Source organism: Chelonia mydas, chromosome 5 (genome assembly GCF_015237465.2).
Source record: "Chelonia mydas isolate rCheMyd1 chromosome 5, rCheMyd1.pri.v2, whole genome shotgun sequence".
Classification (NCBI taxonomy): Eukaryota; Metazoa; Chordata; order Testudines; family Cheloniidae; genus Chelonia; species Chelonia mydas.
The window spans coordinates 101,883,938-101,905,632 of record NC_051245.2 but is presented as its reverse complement, the minus strand read 5'-3'; the positions used below and the strand labels follow the sequence as shown (position 1 = coordinate 101,905,632).

General features: G+C 40.3%; 1 protein-coding gene across 22 annotated transcripts in view; it reads right to left on the bottom strand.

The window, feature by feature from the left end:
• Window positions 1–21,695, bottom strand: part of KDM4C (lysine demethylase 4C) — a 446,017-nt gene that overhangs the window by 111,040 nt on the left and 313,282 nt on the right. For all 22 annotated transcript variants that reach the window (XM_043547717.1, XM_037901932.2, XM_037901922.2 and 19 more), the window contains 2 exons: window positions 13,773–13,828; window positions 8,735–8,843 (listed from right to left, as the gene is read on the bottom strand). In XM_043547717.1, the coding sequence (XP_043403652.1) occupies window positions 8,735–8,843; window positions 13,773–13,828 (165 nt within the window). The remainder of the gene's footprint in view (window positions 1–8,734; window positions 8,844–13,772; window positions 13,829–21,695) is intronic.

Below are 21,695 nucleotides of genomic sequence, written 5' to 3'. Positions count from 1 at the left end.
TAGGTGCCACTGTGTGTAAAATACCTTATTTAAACATCTGCCATACCTGGCAGAGCATTAAGGATCTTATGATGAGCACATGTGGTGTGTGTAAGCAAGATCTGTGACTAATCCATATCTGGTACAGAAGGACATGACAGGCACAGTCTCAGACTTCCATACACATGAGTGCAAGGCTAGGGTCACTGAAGGAATGATATTGGGAAGAATGGAGGTACAGTACAGTCAGTGAGGCTGGCTACAGAGAGAAGTAAAAGGTGCATCCCCTTTAAGGATGGAGCAGAAGCTGTGTTATTGCATGCTAGGGAGTCCTGGGAGGCCTTTTGCCTTAATCACAAAATCATAGATTGGAAGGGACCTCAAGAGGTCATCTAGTCCAGTCCCCTGAACTCATGGCAGGACTAAGTATTATCTAGACCATCCACAACAGGTGTTTGTCTAACCTGATCTTAAAAATCTCCAATGATGGAGATTCTACAACCTCCCTAGGCAATTTATTCCAGTGCTTAACCACCCTGGCAGAAAGTTTTTCTAATGTCCAACCTAAACCTCCCTTGCTGCAATTTAAGCCCACTGCTTCTTGTCCTATCCTCAGAGGTTAAGAAGAACAATTCTTCTCCCTCCTCCTTGTAACAACCTTTTATGTATTTGAAAACTGTTACCATGTCCCCTCTCAGTCTTCTCTTTTCCAGACTAAACAAACCCATTTTTTCTAATCTTCCCTCATAGGTCATGTTTTCTAGATCTTTAATCATTTTTATTGCTCTTCTCTGGACTTTTTCCAACCTGTCCACATCTTTCCTGAAATGTGGTGCTCAGAACTGGACACGATACACCAGTTGAGGCCTAATCAGTGCAAAGTAGAGCAGAAGAATTACTTCTTGTGTCTTGCTTACAACACTCCTGCTAATACATCCCAGAATGATTTTAGCTTTTTTTGCAACAGTGTTACACTGTTAACTCATATTTAGCTTGTGGTCCACTATGACCCCCAGATCTGTTTCCGCAGTACTCCTTCTGAGGCAGTCATTTCCCATTTTGTATGTGTGCAACTGATTGTTCCTTCCTAAGCGGAGTACTTTGCATTTGTCCTTATTGAATGTAATCCTGTTTACTTCAGACAACGTCTCCAGTTTGTCCAGATCATTTTGAATTTTAATCTTATCCTCCAAAGCACTAGCAATCCCTCCCAGCTTGGTATCATCCACAAACTTTATAAGTGTACTCTCTATGCCATAATCTAAATCATTGATGAAGATATTGAACAGAACTGGACCCAGAACTGATCCCCCCCATTCATTATGCCCTTCCAGCATGAATGTGAACTACTGCTCGCTACTCTCTGGGAATGGTTTTCCAACCAGTTTTGCATCCGCCTTATAGTAGCTCCATCTAGGTTACATTTCCCTTGTTTGTTAATGAGAAGGTCATGTGAGACAGTAGCAAAAGTTTTACTAAAGTCAAGATATACCACGTATACTGCTTCCCCCATCCACAAGGCTTGTTACCCTGTCAAAGAAAGCTATCGGGTTGGTTTGACATGATTTGTTCTTGGCAAATCCATGCTGACTGTTACTTATCACCTCATCGTCTTCTAGATGTTTGCAAATTGATTGCTTAATTATTTGCTCCATTATCTTTCTGTGTACAGAAGTTAAGCTGACTGGTCTGTAATTCCCTGGTTGTCCTTATTTTTCCTTTTACAGATGGGCATTATATTTGCCCTTTTCCAGTCTTCTGAAATCTCTCCTGTCTTCCATGACTTTTCAAAGATAATTGCTAATGGCTCAGATATCTCCTCAGTCAGCTCCTTGAGTATTCTAAGATGCATTTCATCAGGCCCTGGTGACTTGAAGACATCTAATTTGTCTAAATAATTTATGCGATGAGGTAGCCCCATACCATCCACGGAAAGGAAATGTGTATACAGTATGAGGCACAGACCAGACTGTTATGTTCTAAGATGGAACCTACCATATCCATTTTTGTTCATATTTACAAATGTAAGGTAAAACAAAACTTCCCCACCTCTCATCCCCTCCAACACACCTCAGTCAACGTTAATTTCCAGTATCTTCCCTGTCCACTACTTTTGAGGAAAGGTATTTAAAACCTATGAGTATCATGTGGGTGAGGGTCACTTGGCTGATTACCAAGGTATATCTCACGTAACCATTTCCCTGCCATTGTGGAGGTGTCAGATGTTGGCTTCTATTCTCTTCCTGTGGCACATGATACTTTGGTCTCCTGTGGACTGTGATACTTTGGTCTAATTTTGATTGTTGGGTTTAGTGTGTGAGGGTTGGAGGGTGTTAGTGGCCTTTGCTATACAGGAGATCAGATTAAATGCTCTGGTGTTCCCTTCGGGCCATATGCTCTAGGACTCTAATAGCCACAAGAGCTAAAGCATAAGGAGAAAAAACGAAACAGCAGCAGCAAAAATATCTGCTGCTTATTTATAACTGTGCCAGAACCTGTAGGTTAAACAATAAAAACACAGGGCCTGATTCTGATCTCACTTACTCCACTGAAAATCAGGAATAATGTTACTAAAGTCAATGAGTTACAATACTGTAAAAATAATAGGAGCATGGAATCAGACCCCACTATGAGAACTAATGTGCAAAATATTATTTCTAGCCCTTCTCATCCAAACATATACGTTTTGGTGGTGTATACTGCATCATCCTACTTCTCAACAGTATGCAGTATATTTTATTATTGTTTTATTCAAAAATTACTGTATAATTAAAAACTTGATGTGCCATGTAAATTTTCAGCAACATAGAATCATATGAAACAAATAACATATTTGAATATAAACATATTTCTTCATTATGTAAAAACTAAAAACAGTGAAATAAAATTGGCTGGAGGAACCCATTAACTTTGCAAATATGAAACGGCTGTGCAAAATAACTTGAAGCTATAAGCTACTGTAAGCATCACACATATATATTGATTTGCTTTGGGAAGATCGAGCACATATTATATTTTTAAGAACATCAAGACGGATGCAAAACACACTGATTATGATCAAAAATACTTTATGAGCTACAACTATTTAACAGCAGTTAGTACATATATTAGCCAAGTAATACAAATCAGCCAACTAATATGTTTATCTATTTTTTGTTTCTTTCTATATTCCTGGCTGGATGGGGTATTAGAAGGAATGTCAGCTCACACAATACAGGTATTTGAAAACAGAAGAATGGAAAACTTCTCTCAGTTATGTTCTTTCTCTCTCTTTTATGCTTTTTTCATTTCTAAAATTATTTTTTACTTTTAAAGCCCACCAAAAGAATCATCCCCCGCACTGTAAGATCCAGCTTTTGTTTGAACGCATGGTAAAAGGAATTCTGTCATTTTACATTTTATTTTAATTTTTTCCTCAATATTTATATGAAAATCTCATGAAATATCTGGAATTTTACAAAGGAGGATGCTAGCAACATGGAGAGGGCCAACATTTTCCTTTAATAGAAGGAGAATTTGCTCCTTTATGTCCTCCTAATCCCTTCTTGGCTTTTAAACAATACTTCCAACAATTTATTTTTAAAAATGAAGTATTCCTGAAGTTCTGAGTGACCCAAATGAACAAACATGTGTACAATGAACGCCTTTGCTCAATACATGAGCAATAGTTGGCATGCACTTTGCTGCCCCTTGTGTTGATTGATTCCCCAAAGATATTCCAATACATGAGGTGCAGGTTTGCTGTGAAAGAGGTATGGGCTGCTGACTTCTAGTAGTGAAGATTCCTACAACTTCAGAATAGAAAAACTGGTCCAACAGCATCCACCCTCCTGAAGATCTCTGGAGAGTGCCTTTTAGGGTTTGTACCATCATGTGCTTTTATAGACATGTTGATAGGAGAGTTGGCCTCAACTACTAAGTTTGGGCAAGTCTACTTCAAAGTTTGGGCATGTTGAGAAGTGGGGGGGACAAGTAACAGCAGTGGAGAACAAGAATGGGAGTGCCAGGAGGGGAGGGAAGGAAGAGATGACACCATTCCCAGAGGAAGGAAGCAGAAAATGGGGAAAAGAATTTGCGTAATGAAATGACTCCTGGGGGTCCGAGAAGGCAAGCAGCAGATATAATCAGTATTTTGTAAGGTCAGAAGTTTACCACCAGTGGGGAAGGAGGACTGAGATAAGGTTGATATTTTGGGTTTTGAGCTGGGAAGGATCTGGCATATGTGCAATGATACTGAGAGTGTGCATATCCAAGGTCCTGCCAGCTCCAGCTTGTTAAGAAGCAAGAGACCATGCCTGAGATCAAATCCAAGTTTCCTGTGTGACAGCATACAGGATTTAAAAAATAATGTAATTGTTAAAAAACTGACAAACAACCAAAAATGCCATACTCACACACATCATTAAAAACAGCACATTGTGATGCTGTGCAAGAGAACCTGGTTGGTTTGGGATACTCTGCTAAGGGAGCTTTACAAAACTGTCTCTCGCTTTGTAGTTTGGCAGAGGTTAGAGACTAGAAGCACATCTATGAACTAGTTGGGGAGGGGAACTAAAAGCACAATAATCAAATGCTAGAGAAAGACAGTAATTGGCTTCGTCAAATTCAAACCCTGACAAACTAGAGTACCTTTCACAGAATAAGCAAAACATCTGCCTTTTCCTCTGCTCAAGCAGAGGTAAACTCAGACTACAATGGCAATCCCTCTTTAGGAAAATGATGATGATTAAATCTGATTATAGTGCAGCTAATTTACTAATATCTGATTTAGATTTACTCTCAATCAATAAAGAGGCAGGAGAAGCCAGAAATCTTTTGAGTCTGAGGAAACTATATATTTTCTGGATTTTTGTAACACATTCTAGAAGTAGTAGAACGTCAGAACATTGCAGAAAAATCTTTTTCTTCCAGATGAATCCTCCGGGATACAAGGATGTTTTTTCTTTATGTCTGTTAGCTTTCATTTCATGCTACCTCCCACCCCCTTTTAAAAAAAACACAAACTATATGCCAAATTGGCTGGCTAACTATCTAGATCTATCAGAGCGGAATCTCTTGTTGACTTTTTTTTTTTTTTACCTTGGTCTTTCCTCTTTGGGACCCCAACTCTTTCCTGTGTTGACAAATTTTCCAACTTGCAAAAGTTCAACCCCTTCTACTGAAAGCCCACACTTTTCCAGATCTTATTTCTGTACCTGCAATGCCTCCATTGACACTGCTAGTTGAATACTACTACTTCCCTTACCCTATTTACTTAAAGAGAGCCTATCACAATGTATAGCTTCCTGGACCACTCTTTGCACAACTCACCACACCTTTACAATTTGAATATTGTTACTGGTAGGGAGAGAGTGCGGGGACTGAACTGATAATCAAACTCCTTCCCCTTAGCTAGACTAAAAGGGTCAACGCGATAAAAGAACTGGATCACCTAAAGGTCCATTTCCTTCTGAAAATTTTGACTTGGCATTGCACAGAGATACCTCAAAATGTACGTTTCCAAAGCTTTACAATTCAAAACTAACAGTTTTGTCAGCAAACAGGAAAAACAAAAAATATAAGCTCTATGGGCCAGAGTGACAGAGTACGGAAGATGGTGGCTGGTTTGCAATAATTAATTATCATAATTTTTAAAAACAGTAACAGATTGTTGGGGTTCCAAGTAATTTACTCCTTTTGTTGTCATCTACCCCCAATACAGGGTGGCACTGCCCCTTTCAGGGAGAAGAGGTCTCTGTACCTATGACCATCAGCTGTCTCCCAAGAGGTCCTGAAAGAAGGCACCTAGGCGTAAATGGGAGACTGGGTAAGTCATGATGGAGAGCTGGCCAAAAAAGGGTACAGAGAGATCAGACGTGGGGCTCTCACTGCCAAGAAACCACCCTGGAGCAAGAGGAAGGCCCAGGGGAGCATCCCTGTAGCTACTGTCCTGTACAAGGGGCAGGGAGCTGGGAATAGACCAAGAGGGATGTGAGACTTTCATTAAGCCCAGCACAGGTAGACATTGTTTGTATTATTCTTTCATTGAGCTTTAGAACTTTAGTAGGGACCCTGAAGGTAAGTCCAAGAGCCCTCCAATCTGAAAGTCAATTGACACAGACGAGGATCCTGGATTCACAGAAGGGAGCAGCGCCAGAACCCTTTCAGCTATGGTACTGAACTTTATTTTATAGATTCATAGATACTAAGGTCAGAAGGGACCATTATGATCATCTAGTCCGACCTCCTGCACAACGCAGGCCACAGAATCTCACCCATATTAATAAAATAACCCATCGCATATTCCAGTCTGTGTTGGAGAAGTGTTCTTGATGAGCCCTGAGAAGGGAAAAACAAAGGTGGCCACCACACCTGAAAGGCTGCCCTACACCAGAAGGGGGTATTCCAAGATGGAGATCCATGAAAATCCCTTACTGCGGACCTCTCAAGTAACAACAATGTATCAATTTACTGACGTTAAATAATTATAGAATCTTTCAAGAGGGTGAACAGTATGATACACTACTTTACAAATTAGATGTACGGACAATGCTCATTCATTAAATTTAAATGTAATTAACCAAGACCGGGAAAGATATGATTTAATGCTCTAAAACAAGATTACAGTACAGTCCTCACTCACAATAAGGCTGTCTAAAATAATACTACATTTATGGCAGCTATAAAATATACTGGCTCCCGTCTTCATTGTATTCAGTTGAGTTCTTTCATTATAACATCCATCTCACTCAAAAATGCAAAACCCTTCGTTTTCAAGAACAGCATTAAGGAAAGTATGCACCATGTTTCAAAACTTTAAGCAATTTCTGGGAGGTCAAAAATGTACACACAGCTTAATGCAATTTGTGGCATCTCAAAGCTGCGTATATATTAAAGGAGGTTTTGACAATTAAAAAAACTGAGAAACTTGATCAAACTTAAATTAATGGAAGAAGAAAAATAATTTTATAGATTAGAGAAAGGTGTTTAAGGCTCTGTAGATGGTCTATAATCATCAGAAATGACCTACTGACTTGCAGGTAATGTAACTTCACAAAAGTTCATACATTTTGGCTTTGTGAACACATTAACCAATTATTTAAAATTAATTCAAGCCTTCCTCCCAAAGCAATTTTTTATTCTTCTGTGGTTTAAGCCACAGGCAGCCCATCAGAGGAGGGAACTTCATATATAGGGGTTATTTATCCCCACAATACTTGGCAAATTTAACATTTCTAGAGTCTCAAGAAAACAAACCCTCAATTAAGTGTCACCAACCAAGTTATTGTCATCATATCTGACTGTTTAGGTTCCTCAAAAGTATGCAAGCATTATGTTCATATCCAGTGCTTCCTGTGTTCATATATTCAGATTAATGAGAATTTGAGGCTGACTCAAGCAAATTAAACAGTCACTGTAGCTTAAAAATGAGATTTTGAGAGCCTTCTCTCACACAGTGAGAACGCATATGAAATAGGGCTACATTGCTATGTATTGAAACAAGAAAGTCTGACTTCAGATGCAGGAAAATGGGGAAGGGGAGGACAACAGGGCATTGTCCATATTTCTGGTTTTCCAAAAAATATACTAGAAGTAAGGACAGGCTGAAACAGCATTTGGGAATATTTCATACATTAGATAGGGAGTTTTAGAGTTTCTCTATAACAGATTGTATAAGGGAGCCACAAAGGTTTAGGAAAATGTTCAATATGCACTACAGAGTTAGTCTATAAAGCCCACAAAGACTTGAGAAATCTCAACGAACAAAGACCAACTGTCAGACATGCCTCCATTTTAAGAATGGCTAAAGCTGTAGTTCAAAATTAAAAATGGTTACAAAATATAAAGCATAATGAATTAAAATGAACAATTAATAGTTCACAATGTTACAGCAAGGAAAGGGTAGCTCAAGGTTAAGTATATCAATAAGCATTTTTTCCGTAACATTTGGTGTGGATAAAGAGAACAGATGGGGTTGTTTCCCAAACTTTTCTTTTACACTGGATAGGGGATCACTTTCCTTTTGTCAGAGGAAGTCTGTGTAATATTGATACATAGTCTGATAAATTATGTAATTTAGGTCTAACCCCACAGGGAAAATTCTCTTTGATTTAACAAATGCTTTTGTATGTTTCTCACTAGTGCATGGGACTTTCTGCTGGATGGAAGGATTATCTGGGGCTACGCATGGGTTTGAGCATTTGTAGTTGAAGCTTTTGTGTTAGTGTTTCTCACTGCTTTTTCAAGTCCCCAGGGAGCCATTTATTAGTCCAATATAATGTGCAATCTGGTCTGTGCACATTCCTCAATTCCCGGATGGTAAAAATACTATGAGACCACCATGTCTCATCATTTTAACTTCATAAATGGCTCCCGGGGGGAGAGAACACACGACCCTCATGAAAATACAACACAAATAAGAATTCTGAGATATTCTGGTTTATTTAGTTTCAGCAGGATCCTTAATGAGCAGTCACAGCAGTATTAGGATAGTGGTTGCAAATGCTCATTGTTTTTCCTTCCTTTACCCTATGGCAAAGGCCTCTTACACAAGGTTATAACCCAGAACTAGGCTGAAGAATTAAAATACCTAAATGATCATTATACGTGAAAAAAAAACATACCAATCCTTGGCAAATTCTCTCTTTTAACTGACATTTAAATTTCACCCTGAAACATATGTGAATGTACCTAACCAGAGATGAGACTTTGTATACATTTCAAAACACCAGCACATTTTTAAATGGAAAGGAATGTATGGAGCCTTACTACTCACCAATTTTAATCTCTGCAAAGGTATTCTGCTAGTGTCTACTGGTGTCCTCTCTGTGACATTACCAAATCTTACTTCTGGAATTGCGATTGCGCACATCACATGTGCCCACCTGCAAAAAGTGGCAAGTCAATAACACCAAAAAATTGTGCAGAAATGTGATTAAAAACAGTGCACCCCTCAAATAAAACCAAACCATCAACCATTTAGTCCTTCCCTATTACATTTCTTTGCTTTATTTTATGAGCTGCACAATAACAAAAAGGTCAAAATGCAAGGTCAATTGACAGTGTTTATCTTTAAGATTTAATTTTAAGTAGCACTAGACAGTAAAAAATTGGTTTATTTCAGAGATGGAAAGATCAGCACAACAAAATAAATGGATTATGCTGGAAAAGTGATGGCAATACAATATGCCACACCAATACCACTTACATGTATGAGGCAAACTAGTCAAGACATTTTTTAATAAGGTGTTGCAATCTAGTTTTGAAAATATTTGCCAGAAATGTATGTTTCAGCATTAGAGAAAAAACCTTATGTTAACACAGATCTATTGTAAATGCCCTTTCGAGTATTTTCACTTGTTTTACAGAGTGCAAAGCTTTTGTAGTGGGGCCAGGAACGTTTGTACATATAGCCTACGCAATATGTCTTTTGTAAAATTTACAGTTTAAACTATAGCACTTTGCATTAACCCTAATTAGATCTAAGTGGGTATTTTTAATCAACCCCCATATTTCACACTCAACTACCAAAGCACAGTACCCAGCTACAGTGTCAGGATTCTGTGTTGCCAGGCAAACAGACACAGAGTTAGAACAGAATGAAGCAGCAGCATTATTTCCCAAGATGGGCTAGCCAAGAGGGGAAGAAAGCATCACCTGAGCTAGTGGGCAGGCTGGTGGAACTCAGGTAAGCCATTGGCCTCTGAGAGGCTGGAGGAGGGTTTATAAACTCTGTCCTTCTAGCTTGAGCCTCCTTCCCTCTCAGGGGATTAGCATAGGACTGAGGTTTTTTTGGTCTGCTGTGGGCTTCAGTTAGTTGCCTTTTTGGTGATTGGGAAAGAATTTTTCTCTCACTGACAGATTAGCGGGGGCAGGATGTTTTTTTTCATCTTCCACACAGCAGCTCAGGAACCTGGTGGAGTAGATCAGGAGGTACGGCTCACGTTGTCACAATTTAGCAGCTTGGCTGGGGACTGGAGCTCCCTATGTCTGGTACAACAGAGACAACCCTCTTTCCCCAACCCCTTAACCCTGATATGAGGTGAAGGTAGTGGGGTGGGTCCCAGCAATCCACTGGGAACCAGCTGGGCAAGGGTGGGAGGCTGACTGCGGCTCTCCATCAGGTGGAAATGATTAAAGAAGGAATCATGACCTGGAATGTATGAGTTACTGCAATATATATTTCCCAGATGAATTAAGTTAATAAAGTTGTGGCCTAATTAAACCACATCCCTTGACCTTGTCTTTCTTCCCTCGTGCCTGAGACAAAGACAACGTTGCATTCTATTTAGGTGATATCTTGCTTGTTGTTTTTTTGTTGGTTTATTTATCTGTTTACACCTGTCAACACCTTAATAAGAAAGACAAGTGATAAATGAAAATTTAGGGAGACAGTTTAAACAAGATCTAAAATTATAGAAAAAGACTCAGAAATGTAGAGCTTGAAGGGACCTTGAGAAGTCATCTAGTCCAGCCCCTGCACTGAGGCAGAACCAAGAAAACCTAGAACAGCCCTGACAGGACTGTCCAAACTGTTCTTAAAAACCTCCAAAGAGGGGGATTCCACGACCTCCCTTGGAAGCCTGTTCCAGAGCTTAACTACTCCTTAGAGTTAGAAAGTTCTTCCTAACATCTAACCTAAATTTCCCTTGCTGCAGACTAAGCCCATTACTTCTTGTCCTACCTTCAGTGGACATGTAGATCAATGGATCACCATCCTCTCTAGAACAGCCCTTAACATCTTTGAAGACTATTATCAGTTGCCCCCCGCCAGCCTTCTTTTCTCAAGACTAAACATGCCCAGTTTTAATCTTTCCTCATGGGTCAGGTTTTCAAAATCCTTGTTGCTCTCCTATGGACTCTCTCCAAGTTGACATCATCTTTCCTAAAGTGTGGTACCCAGAAGTGGACACAGTACTCCAGCAGAGGCCCCACCAGTGCGGGACAATTACCCCCCACCCCATGTCTGACACATGATACTCCTGTTAATACATCCCAGAATTACATTAGCCTTTTTTGCAGCTGCATTATATTGTTGACTCATATTTAATTTGTGATCCACTACAAATCCCAGGGCACTTTTAGCAGTACTACCACCTAGCCCAGTGTTTCTCAAATGCAGCCACTGGGGGCTTTTCTTCTGGCCACAGCCTCCTGGGTGATGATTGCGGCGTGGGGAGGGACGGAGCAGAAAGCAGCGGCCCCTCACTCGGGGCCTCCAGCAGGGGGTGAGCCTTATCTCCTGTGGAGAGGACAAACACTGGAGGAGCAACCAGCCCGTGAGTTCCCCACCTGCCCGGGGATGGTGGGATGAGGCTTCAGCTCTGGGGTGGCGGGTGGCAATCTCCAGCTACAGGACTTCAGGCTTCATCTCAAGGCTCTGGTGTCTGTCTCCAGGCTCAGGGCTTTGGGCTCTGTCCTCCAACCGCACGGAGGTGGGCTCCAGCCCCGGCTCCTGGCTAAGTGGCAGTGTGCTCTGGCCTTGTGCTTATCCCCCACCATCACCCCTGGCCTCCTGCCTCCCTGCCCGCCTCACCATTCAGGGCTTAATTTTACCCCAGGCTTGAGTAAGTCTGCTGTGAAAAGATATATTTGTATGTGTGTTAATATTACTTTTCACAGCAGACTAAGGCTATGTCTGCACTAGCACTTCTGTTGGTCAGGGGTGTGAACAAAACACTCCCACGACCGACAAAAGTTTCACAGACAGAAGCACTGGTGCGGACAGCAGTATGTCGGTGGGAGACGCTCTCCTGCCACCGTAGCTTCCACCGCTCATTGTGGGTGGTTTAATTATGTCAGCAGGAGAGCTTCTCCCACCGGCATACAGCAGCTACATGGGAGACCTGATAGCGGTGAAACTGCAGCTGTACAACTATGGTGCTGTAAGGTCTGTAGTGTAGACACAGCCTTAGTAGCTGGCTGGGAGGCTGTGAAAAGTGATATTAACATACGAGTATCACTTTTCACAGCAGCAGACTTATTAGCTAGCAAGTCTAAAAAAATCAACGAAAAAAGCAAAAGAAAAACAACAAAAAAAGACAAGAACATGCAAAGCACCTTATTTGTGTTTCTAGTCTGTTTAGGTCCAGTAAAGAATAGAAACAACTGTACATTATTTTTATTATTGAGTCTGCAAAAAACCCTACATAAATAAATTACAATGATTTGGACATGTATATGTGCATATTTATTCGTTTTTCCTAAAGTTAATTAAGTATTTAAGGGAAAATTGTCTGAGTGGCCACCTGCGAGAGTTGGTGGCCACACTCTGAGGCCACCAAAAAATTTGTTGTGAGAACCCCTGATGCCAGATATTCCCCAGGTTGTAGTTGTGCATTTGATTTTTCCTCCTTAAGAGTAATACTTTGCACTTTGTCTTTATTGAATTTCATCTTGTTGATTTTAGACCAATTCTCTTATTTGTCAAGGTTGTTTTGAATTATAATCCTCCAAAGTGGTTGCAACCCTCCCTCCCAGTTTGGTGTCATCTGCAAATTTTATAAGCTTACTCTCCACTCCACTGTCCAAGTCATTAATAAAAATGTTGAATAGGACTGGAGCCAGCATAAAGTAAGTTTGGGCTAGATGATCTTGTATCATTCAGCTAGATCAGGGGTGGCCAACCTGAGCCTGAGAAGGAGCCAGGATTTACCAACATACATTGCCAAAGAGCCACAGTAATATGTCAGCAGCCCCCCCATCAGCTCCCCAACCCGCTCCCAGCACCTCCCACCCACTGGCAGCCCCACCGATCAGTGCTTCCCCCTCCCTCCCCACACCTCCCGATCAGCTGTTTCGTGGTGTGCAGAAGGCTCGGAGGGGGAGGGGGAGAGGGAAGAGTGAGGGCACTGCAGGCTATGGGGAGGGGGCGGGAAGGGGTGGGGGCAGGGCCTGTGGCAGAGCGAGGGGTTGAGCAGTGAGCACCCCCCGAGCACACTGGAAAGTTGGCGCCCGTAGCTCCAGCCCCAGAGTCGGTGCCTATACAAGGAGCCGCACATTAACTTCTGAAGAGCCGCATGTGGCTCCGGAGCCACAGGCTGGCCACCGCTGTGGTAAATACTCTTTGACCATAGAAGAGTTTTACTGAAAAAAGTCAGGTGTAACTAACGAAATGTGGCATGAATTATGCCAAGCAAAGATTCAAAATGAATAGTAGATTCGTCTACAACTGGACATGAACAAATATTAAAGCACAACTTTTTCCATTTCATCTCCCAAGAATATCTGATGCACTGTGCTTCATTTTATCATCACTATGTAAAATAAATATTAGTTGTATTAATGGCATGATATCAGCTACAGTACCTTTTTTGGGAGTCCATTATAAAATGTAAGTGCAATAAAGCAAATCACCTCAAGATCCAGAGCCATTCTAAAAGGATTTAGATTGATTAATTTGTTAATGACATGCTTATATCTGTCAAAAGTTCACAGATGCCATATTAACTTCTGTAATCACAAAATTCCAGTACTAAAGAAGAAAATACGTTTGAATGTGTGATAAGGCTTGCCCATGCAAACAATGACAAATGAGCTTTCATCTGCTTCCTTTATACAGTGACCAGCAGAGCAGAGTTTAGAATAGTTAAGAATGTTCAAATAATAAAACAAATGTTTATTTGTAAGCACATAAGTGTGTTCACAGAATGCCAGAGGCACGATTCATTGTCTTCAATGGGCCCTGGACATTAAGCTATTCCACTTAAGGGGAAACTGTAAAGTAATTATATTTGGAAGTTCTCTTTGTGTAAGTATGTATGTAAATGAAGTTTAAAACTAATGAGACTGATCTCAGTGTATCCATCACTTACTTCTTGTCAGTAGTTTGCTTGAGTGCACCACCTCTCAAATTGCAGAGACAACATTCCTAAAGAAAAAAAGTAAAAACAAGTAAGTTATACTGACTACTAGCAATGCCACTTTTATTCATTTAATGTTTTAAAGGATTTGCAAACTATTAATATTATTGACTGACTTATAACATGACATTCACAAACATCACAGTGCCACACAAGAAAAATATAAAAATGTAATAACAAGCGAAAAGAGCCACAAAAAAAATGAATTTTGAGAATAACCCTTGAAAAAACTGACAAATCATTTGAATAGAAGTCAAATGAAAGGGCATTCCCCTAACGCTTGAATATAAAGTTCTTCATCTGGAATTAATACAGAGCCGATCAAGTTAAACCAAATTAAAATTGCACATAATTAAATTAGTAAAAATTACTATTGAATCATAGACTTCAACCTGGCTGGTTCAACTGTGTACTTTGGAGACCAGCTTTTTTGTCATGCGATTGCACAATAATAGACACTCATGTCAGCTAGGACACTCATGTCGATAATTCCCAAATCTGTACACTGTGAGAGGCAGTGCGATCTAGCAGATAGAGCACTAGATTGGGACTCAGGAGACCTATGTTCTATTCTTGCTGAGTGACCTCGGGCAAACCACTTACTTCCCTTTGCCTCAGTTTCCCATCTTTCAAATGGGGATGATAGTGACCTCCTTTCTAAAGTGCTTTGAGCTCTACTGATGAGAAGTGCTGATTGAAAGTTAATAATAAAGTTAGTGGGGGGCCTGTGACTCTGGAACTGTATTGTCCCCTTGATCCAACAGAGCACAAGTTTGTTGATTTTCAGGGTACATGGCAAGGCCTGCTTCAGTGGTTCCCAAAATATTTTTGGCCAGAGAGCAATAGTTTGGTGAATAGGCTCTCCCACTCCACCGCCTCACACCACACTGTGGTACAAATGCTCTGCCTACTCCTTTTTGATGATTCCCTGTCTCTCTTCAGCCCTTCTCCTTTCTCTCTTTCTTTCTTTCTTTCTGTCTGTCTTATCTTCTTCTCTCCCCCAATTTTTTTTTATTCATTGTTGGGTTTTGTTCCCCTCTCTACATTGCTTCCTAATACTGTTCTCCCCATGCTACATGACGCATAGGGTGGAGAGCTGGTAGCTCTGTGGGCCTGGGACATATGCACACTATTATTATGATTATTTATATTACCGTAGCACCTATGAGCCTAACATGGAGCTGGACCCCATTGTGCTGGGCACTGTACAAACACAGAACAAAAAGATGGCCCCTTCCCCAAGGAGCTCTGTAGCTGAGTTGTGTGGTGAAAGAGCAGAGATCCAAATCTTGAGCTAAGAAGCTGCCTCCTGATCTTATAGTTCTCAAGTATTATGGATCACCAATTATATAAGGAAGCAGGGAGGGAAGATGGTATTACAGGAGCTGCTCATTGCTTTACCCACAGTAGCTTGTTTGCACTGGACAGTCAGAGGGGATCCAGGGTGTGTTGGTTGGATGGACCATTTGGAACCCAAAAATGTGCCCTCAAGGTCACAGTTCCCCCACATTCCACTACCCTTTATAGAAGCAAGCAGTGAGTGGAACCTTACGACCCAGAGTAGTTCCCTCAAGTGTTCAAAGGATGGGAACTAGACCCATTTACTAGGAACAGATGTAAATGGGAAAACTGGACAGAAAGTGGCTGCTGCTTTAGAGAGAAATAATGGTCTGCTTCCTCCATGAGAGGGCCCCAAACTGTATTATTTTGTTTACCGTTGTGAGCCTTGTTTTCTGATTAAGTAGCCCAAAAGGCTAAGGGCATTTTTTCCAGGAGACTGTACTGGTTGTTGGCTCTCTGAGAATAAACGGACCTCTTTTCCTAGAACACGTATTTTGCCCCAAACTCAGGAGTTTCCTGGAGTTGTAAGTGGGGTTCTGGAACTGGCCCTATCACACAGAAGCTTTCATTTCTCCCACAGCTCAAAGCTGTTCTTCTGAGCCTATGCTCCCTGGACTGGTCTGACACCCCATCAGCGTGTCACACTCCCACTGTTTCTCCTTTCTCTCTTGGGCTTTCAATTTCCTGGCTGCTTGGAGAAATGGAGACGAAGCCTGGTGTTTCCAGTCCATATACTTCCAACTACGTTGTATGGCAGCAGGCAGAGCGAGAGGAACTCTGGTCTGCCCCAGGGATTTTGTGCCTTTCTAGATCCACATGCCAAACAGAACTGGTCCTACCTACATTCTTACTATTTCAAACACTGTTCCTTGTTATGCTGCTTCAAGCACCGGAGATAATCCCTCTTCTTCCTTTATCTTATTACCTCTCAAATATTTGTAGACTCTTATCATATCCTCCACTCGGTCTCCTTTTCTCAAGCTGTACATGTTAAATTCCCATAACCTCTCATCAAGGTCAGATCTTCTAATCCTTTTATCATGTTTGTTGCTCTTCTCTAGATTCTCTCTCATTTATCTGTCATTAGCATAATGAGATGCTGACATCCATATATTCTCAAGAGTGGCCATATCAAGGCTGTGTAAACAAGCATATTCCCGTCCTTACCCTGCATATGATACCACTGTATCATGAGCAACACACTTGTGGAGAACTACTGAGCCAAGAAAGGATGTGGTGAGGATTTTCCTAAACTAGATGCCAAGTACCCAAAACATTAAGGCTTTGTACACTTTAGTTCACTTCACTATCAGCTGACTGAAATAACATGACAAGAGTGCATTTAAGAAGCTAATAGGCACAGGACAGTTTCCAATAATGACAACAATAAAATCATGAGGAAACATAATTTTGTAATCATGTCACACAGAAAATTCTTTCCATTTAAAAGAGCATGAAAATAAAATGTAAGTAAGTCAAATTAATAGCAGATGAATCTATCTCTTGGTGTCATCTCAAGACAGAGAAAAGGGAACGTGAGGGAAAAGAGAAGTTTGGTCCAAGTAGACATTAAGGTTATAGGCCCAAATCCTGGCTCAGTCAAATCTGAGCTCTGCAGCTTCAAACATATCTCACAGTCAGTGAGAAAATGAATGGGCCAAGAAGCACAAAGGGAAAGATCCAAAATGGATCTCTGTTACCCAAAGAGATGAAAGGACCATCAAGTCAATGATCTTCCCACCTCTGTAGTGATCAATAAGATGGGAAGAGAGACAACAGCATTTCTTAAAGGAACCCATTCATGACTCATTCTCAGTTCTGCAGCAGTTTGGCAGGGATTACTGAAAGGAAGAGCTAGAATAATCACCCCAGATAGGGGAAGAAAGAGAGAAAATCTGGCTCAGGGGATGCCTCCCTGGGACAAAAAGCTCATTTGTGTGAACTCACTTTCCCACACTTCCTCCCCACCCCTCACACAGTTCAATGGTTTCTAAACCTTATAGGAGCACATTTCTTCTTCCATTCTTGCTTTAAAAATGAAGTGGCTTTTTTCTGTCTGAAAAATAACCATCAGTATTTTCACTCCTACTTTATAATCCCCGATGTTGTTGTTCATACTTGGTTCTAAAAATTAATGCTGGGATAAGAATAAACTTGTTTTAATGTCCCTCACCTGCGACAAGTGTTTGTAATTAGAAGGAAGAGCCTAAAGTGACCATCTGCACTATATTCTGCTATTGCATCTAGGCAAGGCTTAGAGCCCTGAAAACTTCCTATGAATACAATAAAGATTATTCAAGCAGCAGAGGGTAAAAATTCAGTTTTTTCTTATAGAAATTTCTCTCTTTCAAGTTGTTAGTAAGAAACCACTCCTATTGCTGTTTATTCCATAGTTACCTACTATAGGGTTTCTTGCAACTTCTTCTGGAGCACAGTCATGGTCAGAGACAGAAGGTGGGACTCTCACCTCCACTCTAGCACTTTTACACCAGGTAAAAGGGTCAAAGTGATGTAAAGGATTGTAAAAACTGTAATTCCTGGTAGGGGAGGATTCCCCCAGTGCATGACGGCAGAAGACAGCCTTATGGCTGTCTGCCAAGGACAAGCCCTGGTCTAGCGGGCATACTGGAGAGAGAAGGTCCCTACAGCACATAGCATTGCAGAGACTCTGGCCAGTGATGTGACCCATAGGCAGCTGGGGAGAGGCTGTCATATCTTGGACAGCCCCCCAGAGATGTCTAAATTTCATTGGTGGGGAATGGAGCAGCTCATAAATGGGAGAGTGCAAAGGTGGCTTAACGCCACCTCATCTCCTCTTCACCATGGGCTATGAGTTCTATGCTGTGTATCTAAGCAGCACAGCACAGAATCTCACATGGACTATTGGAGTATATGCATCTGGTGTGATCTGATATGGCAAGTGCTATGCAGCTACCTTAGCCATATTGCTGACAATGAATATTTTGGAGTTTGGTTGTTTTGGGGGGGGATTTGGTGGAAGGGGGTGATTATTTAAAGAAGAAGCTGGAAGAAATCCTTTAAGTGCTGAGAAGCACTGAGCTTGGACAATTACATCTACTATGGACAGAAGAAGTATTAGTGAAATTATGTATGCACTACTAGCTCTTGCTCATGCCCCTCAGAAGATATACGTATCTCAGGATAGCACTGGTCTTCGTTGCAGGTGCACTGCATTAGAAGAACATGTCCAATCTGTTATCCACCATCACTCCCAAAATTCAACACTTGCTTTACACAGAAACTTTCTCCCATTTTGTACTTTGACTGAATGTTAATTTCTCCCCTAGTCTATTATTTCACATTTATCTAAATTAAATCTCAGACCATTTTAAATTGCTCATCTGTTTAAAGATCTCCAGAACATTCTACACAGTATTTTGTAAAAAATCTTTCCGTTAGTGAGCATGCAGTCTTGCCTAGTTTCATATGGTTTGAGAACATATTGAAGCTACAGCTTACTTTATCTTCCAGATCCTTAATGAAGATAATAAATAGTATAATTGCCAGTACCAATCACGCTGTGGTACCCAGATTGTCAGTACTCTTCAATTTGATATTGTAGAATTACTCTTGTTTACAATGGTATGGCAAGGTTTGTAACCACCCTATAGTATTCTTACACATGTACATCATCTTTTTCATTTCTTTGCTACTATTTCTACAAGGAACTGTACTGAAAGCCTGACATATAAATAAATTGAGTGAACTTCCCTTCTCTTTGTCTTTCTGTAATTATAGCCAAGATGGGGAGCAGGTTTGTTCGAATGAATGTCATTTATTAATTCAAAATTAGTTATTAGTTATTATTAGATGAGAGTAAATACCGCAAAAATATCCTTTGGTTGTGTCTGAGTACCTTTTTTCACTTTCTTCCAACATTCAAGCTATCGTATTTTGCTGACACCAATGCTTACAGAAAACGGTTTTTGAACTCATGCTTGAGTACTCTCTTCAGAAGTAGTAGTATTTTATATGGGATAGGAGTGTGTTTGACACAGCAAGGAATCAAGATTCCCCAAACCTGTCTGCACAGCCTTGGCACAGACGTGTATAAACAAGCCAAAAAAAGATTTGACAGTACTCTTACTGACAACTAGGCTATGCCCTTTTCACATACTACTTTCTGATTAAATTGCTCTCTCCCTGAGACAGTGAAAGCCCCAGTGGCTTCTCCAAACTCACATCATAAGAGCTGCCCTTAGTCAATCAGGGAACAGAAAAAAAATATTACGTATGTGACCAAATTTAATTAACCCAGGTGAATTTCAAGTATCAAATACGCAGAGTAAACTATATAACTATCAATTAAGTTTAAAAAATGCCCTGAATGCATATGAACAAAAAAGGAATCCAAGGAACTCGTGATTTGTCAAGGATATTCTGCAAGCAGAAAAAAGAGCTAAATTCATCAAACAAATTATTTGCTGGGAATTATTTGTCTGGCTATAATTATTACTCATCATATGCTTGTCTTCTAAATGGTTACATTCTATAGAAACTTTTAGTAATATTAATTTGTCACAAAACTGTAAAAATGCAAGAGTGGCACATTAGATTTTGATTAGCGTCACATCAGCAGCTTCATAAAAAAGTTACATTTGGGACGGGAGATAACTCTATGTTTTTAATATGATATAGAACCCATATTTAAATTTTACAGCAAACCAGTCTAGGAAAAATGCATAGTTGTTCTGCAGTTCTAAGCATACATTGTAAAGAAAAAATACATACATACTATATTGGGTGTATGGTGACTGGTAAAAATGATACAGAACAATTAAATGATGTCAGCTTGACTTTGAATCACCATTTAATCCTCAGAGCATATCCTACTCTCACTATCATTTTTTTGTTTGTTAATAAGATCCTTGATTTTGAAAAACAAACAAAATAGACTCATGGAAGCTTAGAAAACGAACTTTATTTAACAGAGGTACCAGAATAGATCATTTCAGGTAAATATGTATTTTGGCTGGTGGGTTAATGCACGGCAAATATTGATAATATGTTTGCAGCATTTGAAGTAGCTCACTATTTGCCCAGTTAATTATATATTTAGTACTGTAATCTTAGATCTCCTTTTTCTGCTACTCCTCATGGTCAACGGGCTTTTCCCATGCCTCTGCTTACTGCAACCTGTGACTGGAAAGCATTTCTTAAGATGTTGTCTCAGCCAACTGCCAAAGGGTAGGCACCGTTTTCTCCCCCACTGCCACTGAGAAGAGGACAGTTGATTCTATACTGAGTGACATTATCTCAAAATAATCTCGGACTCATATGGTCTCGTTAAAAACAAGTTTATGATGTTTAGAGAAAAATCATAAATATAAATAAGCCTCTAATCTTGAACTCTGCCAAAGCTAAGCTGTGTAGTACAATTTCTGTAGTTGCAATGCAGAAACAAAGGCTTACACTTTCCCCAGCTCGCCCTGTTCTCTTCTACAAAGCATCCCCTCTGAACTCAAAATAAGTGTCCCTGGCTCTCCCTCTCTCTTCTCTCAGTCTCACAGTCTGGTCACCCACAAGGTATTAACACAGATACCCCTTCTGTCTCACATTATGTCCATTATATACTTCCCAAATCCATTTAGATTTGTGTTCATTGCTTTGGATAATCAGTTTGGTTTTCTACCCCTTTTTTTACAACATTCTTCTGGAAGTGTTCTTTAAAGGGGCTTTCTCTTAGGGTGTATTTTCATTTCACTCCAAGGTGATGGACTGCAGCTGGAAAACAGCCTTTTGGGATGCCAGTTAACCTCCTTTCAAATGTTTACTGTCTCTGACTTGTGGTGTTACCTTAACATCAACTCTTTAAAGAGACATAGCTTCTATTTTTTCAGAAAAACTTAACATTTATACACAGGCGTGCATTGTCAGGGCTGGTACCACCACCTATTATTAAGGTTGCCCGACACTGCCCATGAGAAGACCCTGTTTTCAGCTGCTTATAACTGCAAAAATTGTACTGCTTCAGCTAAAAATTTGTCACATTGGCTGTCTACCGCCAGCTTTTTTTTTTTTTGAATAATTTCAGCCAAAGTGGTTCAGCCATTTCTGAGAAGGCAGCTAGGGGGGAAAAATAGGGATCCTGTGGAAAAAACAGTATGTGATTACGTAATTAAAGACTGTGTCATAATGCACATGGACAAGGGGGCAGAATTAAGGTTGCACAGGAAATCTGAATTCTAGCATTTCCTAATTTTTATGTGCTTGGCATTGCAACCTTCAAAATGTTCTATTAGTATAGCTTTTTGTGTGTACATTTTCATGTACATATCATTTACCTGATACAACAGACAACATTACAGAACATTTTTATGATGCTACAACTCTTTACAAAACAAAGTAAACTACTTTCATTGCCCTGAAAAGTATACAGTCCAAGGGCCCCATACTGAGACCTTGGAAGGACAAATTTAAACTACTTTTACACCTTACAGGGTTCAAAATTAAATGCATCAACTCAAGAAAGGAACCCGAAGACTTTTGCTTAATGTGCAGCTGTGGTCAAAA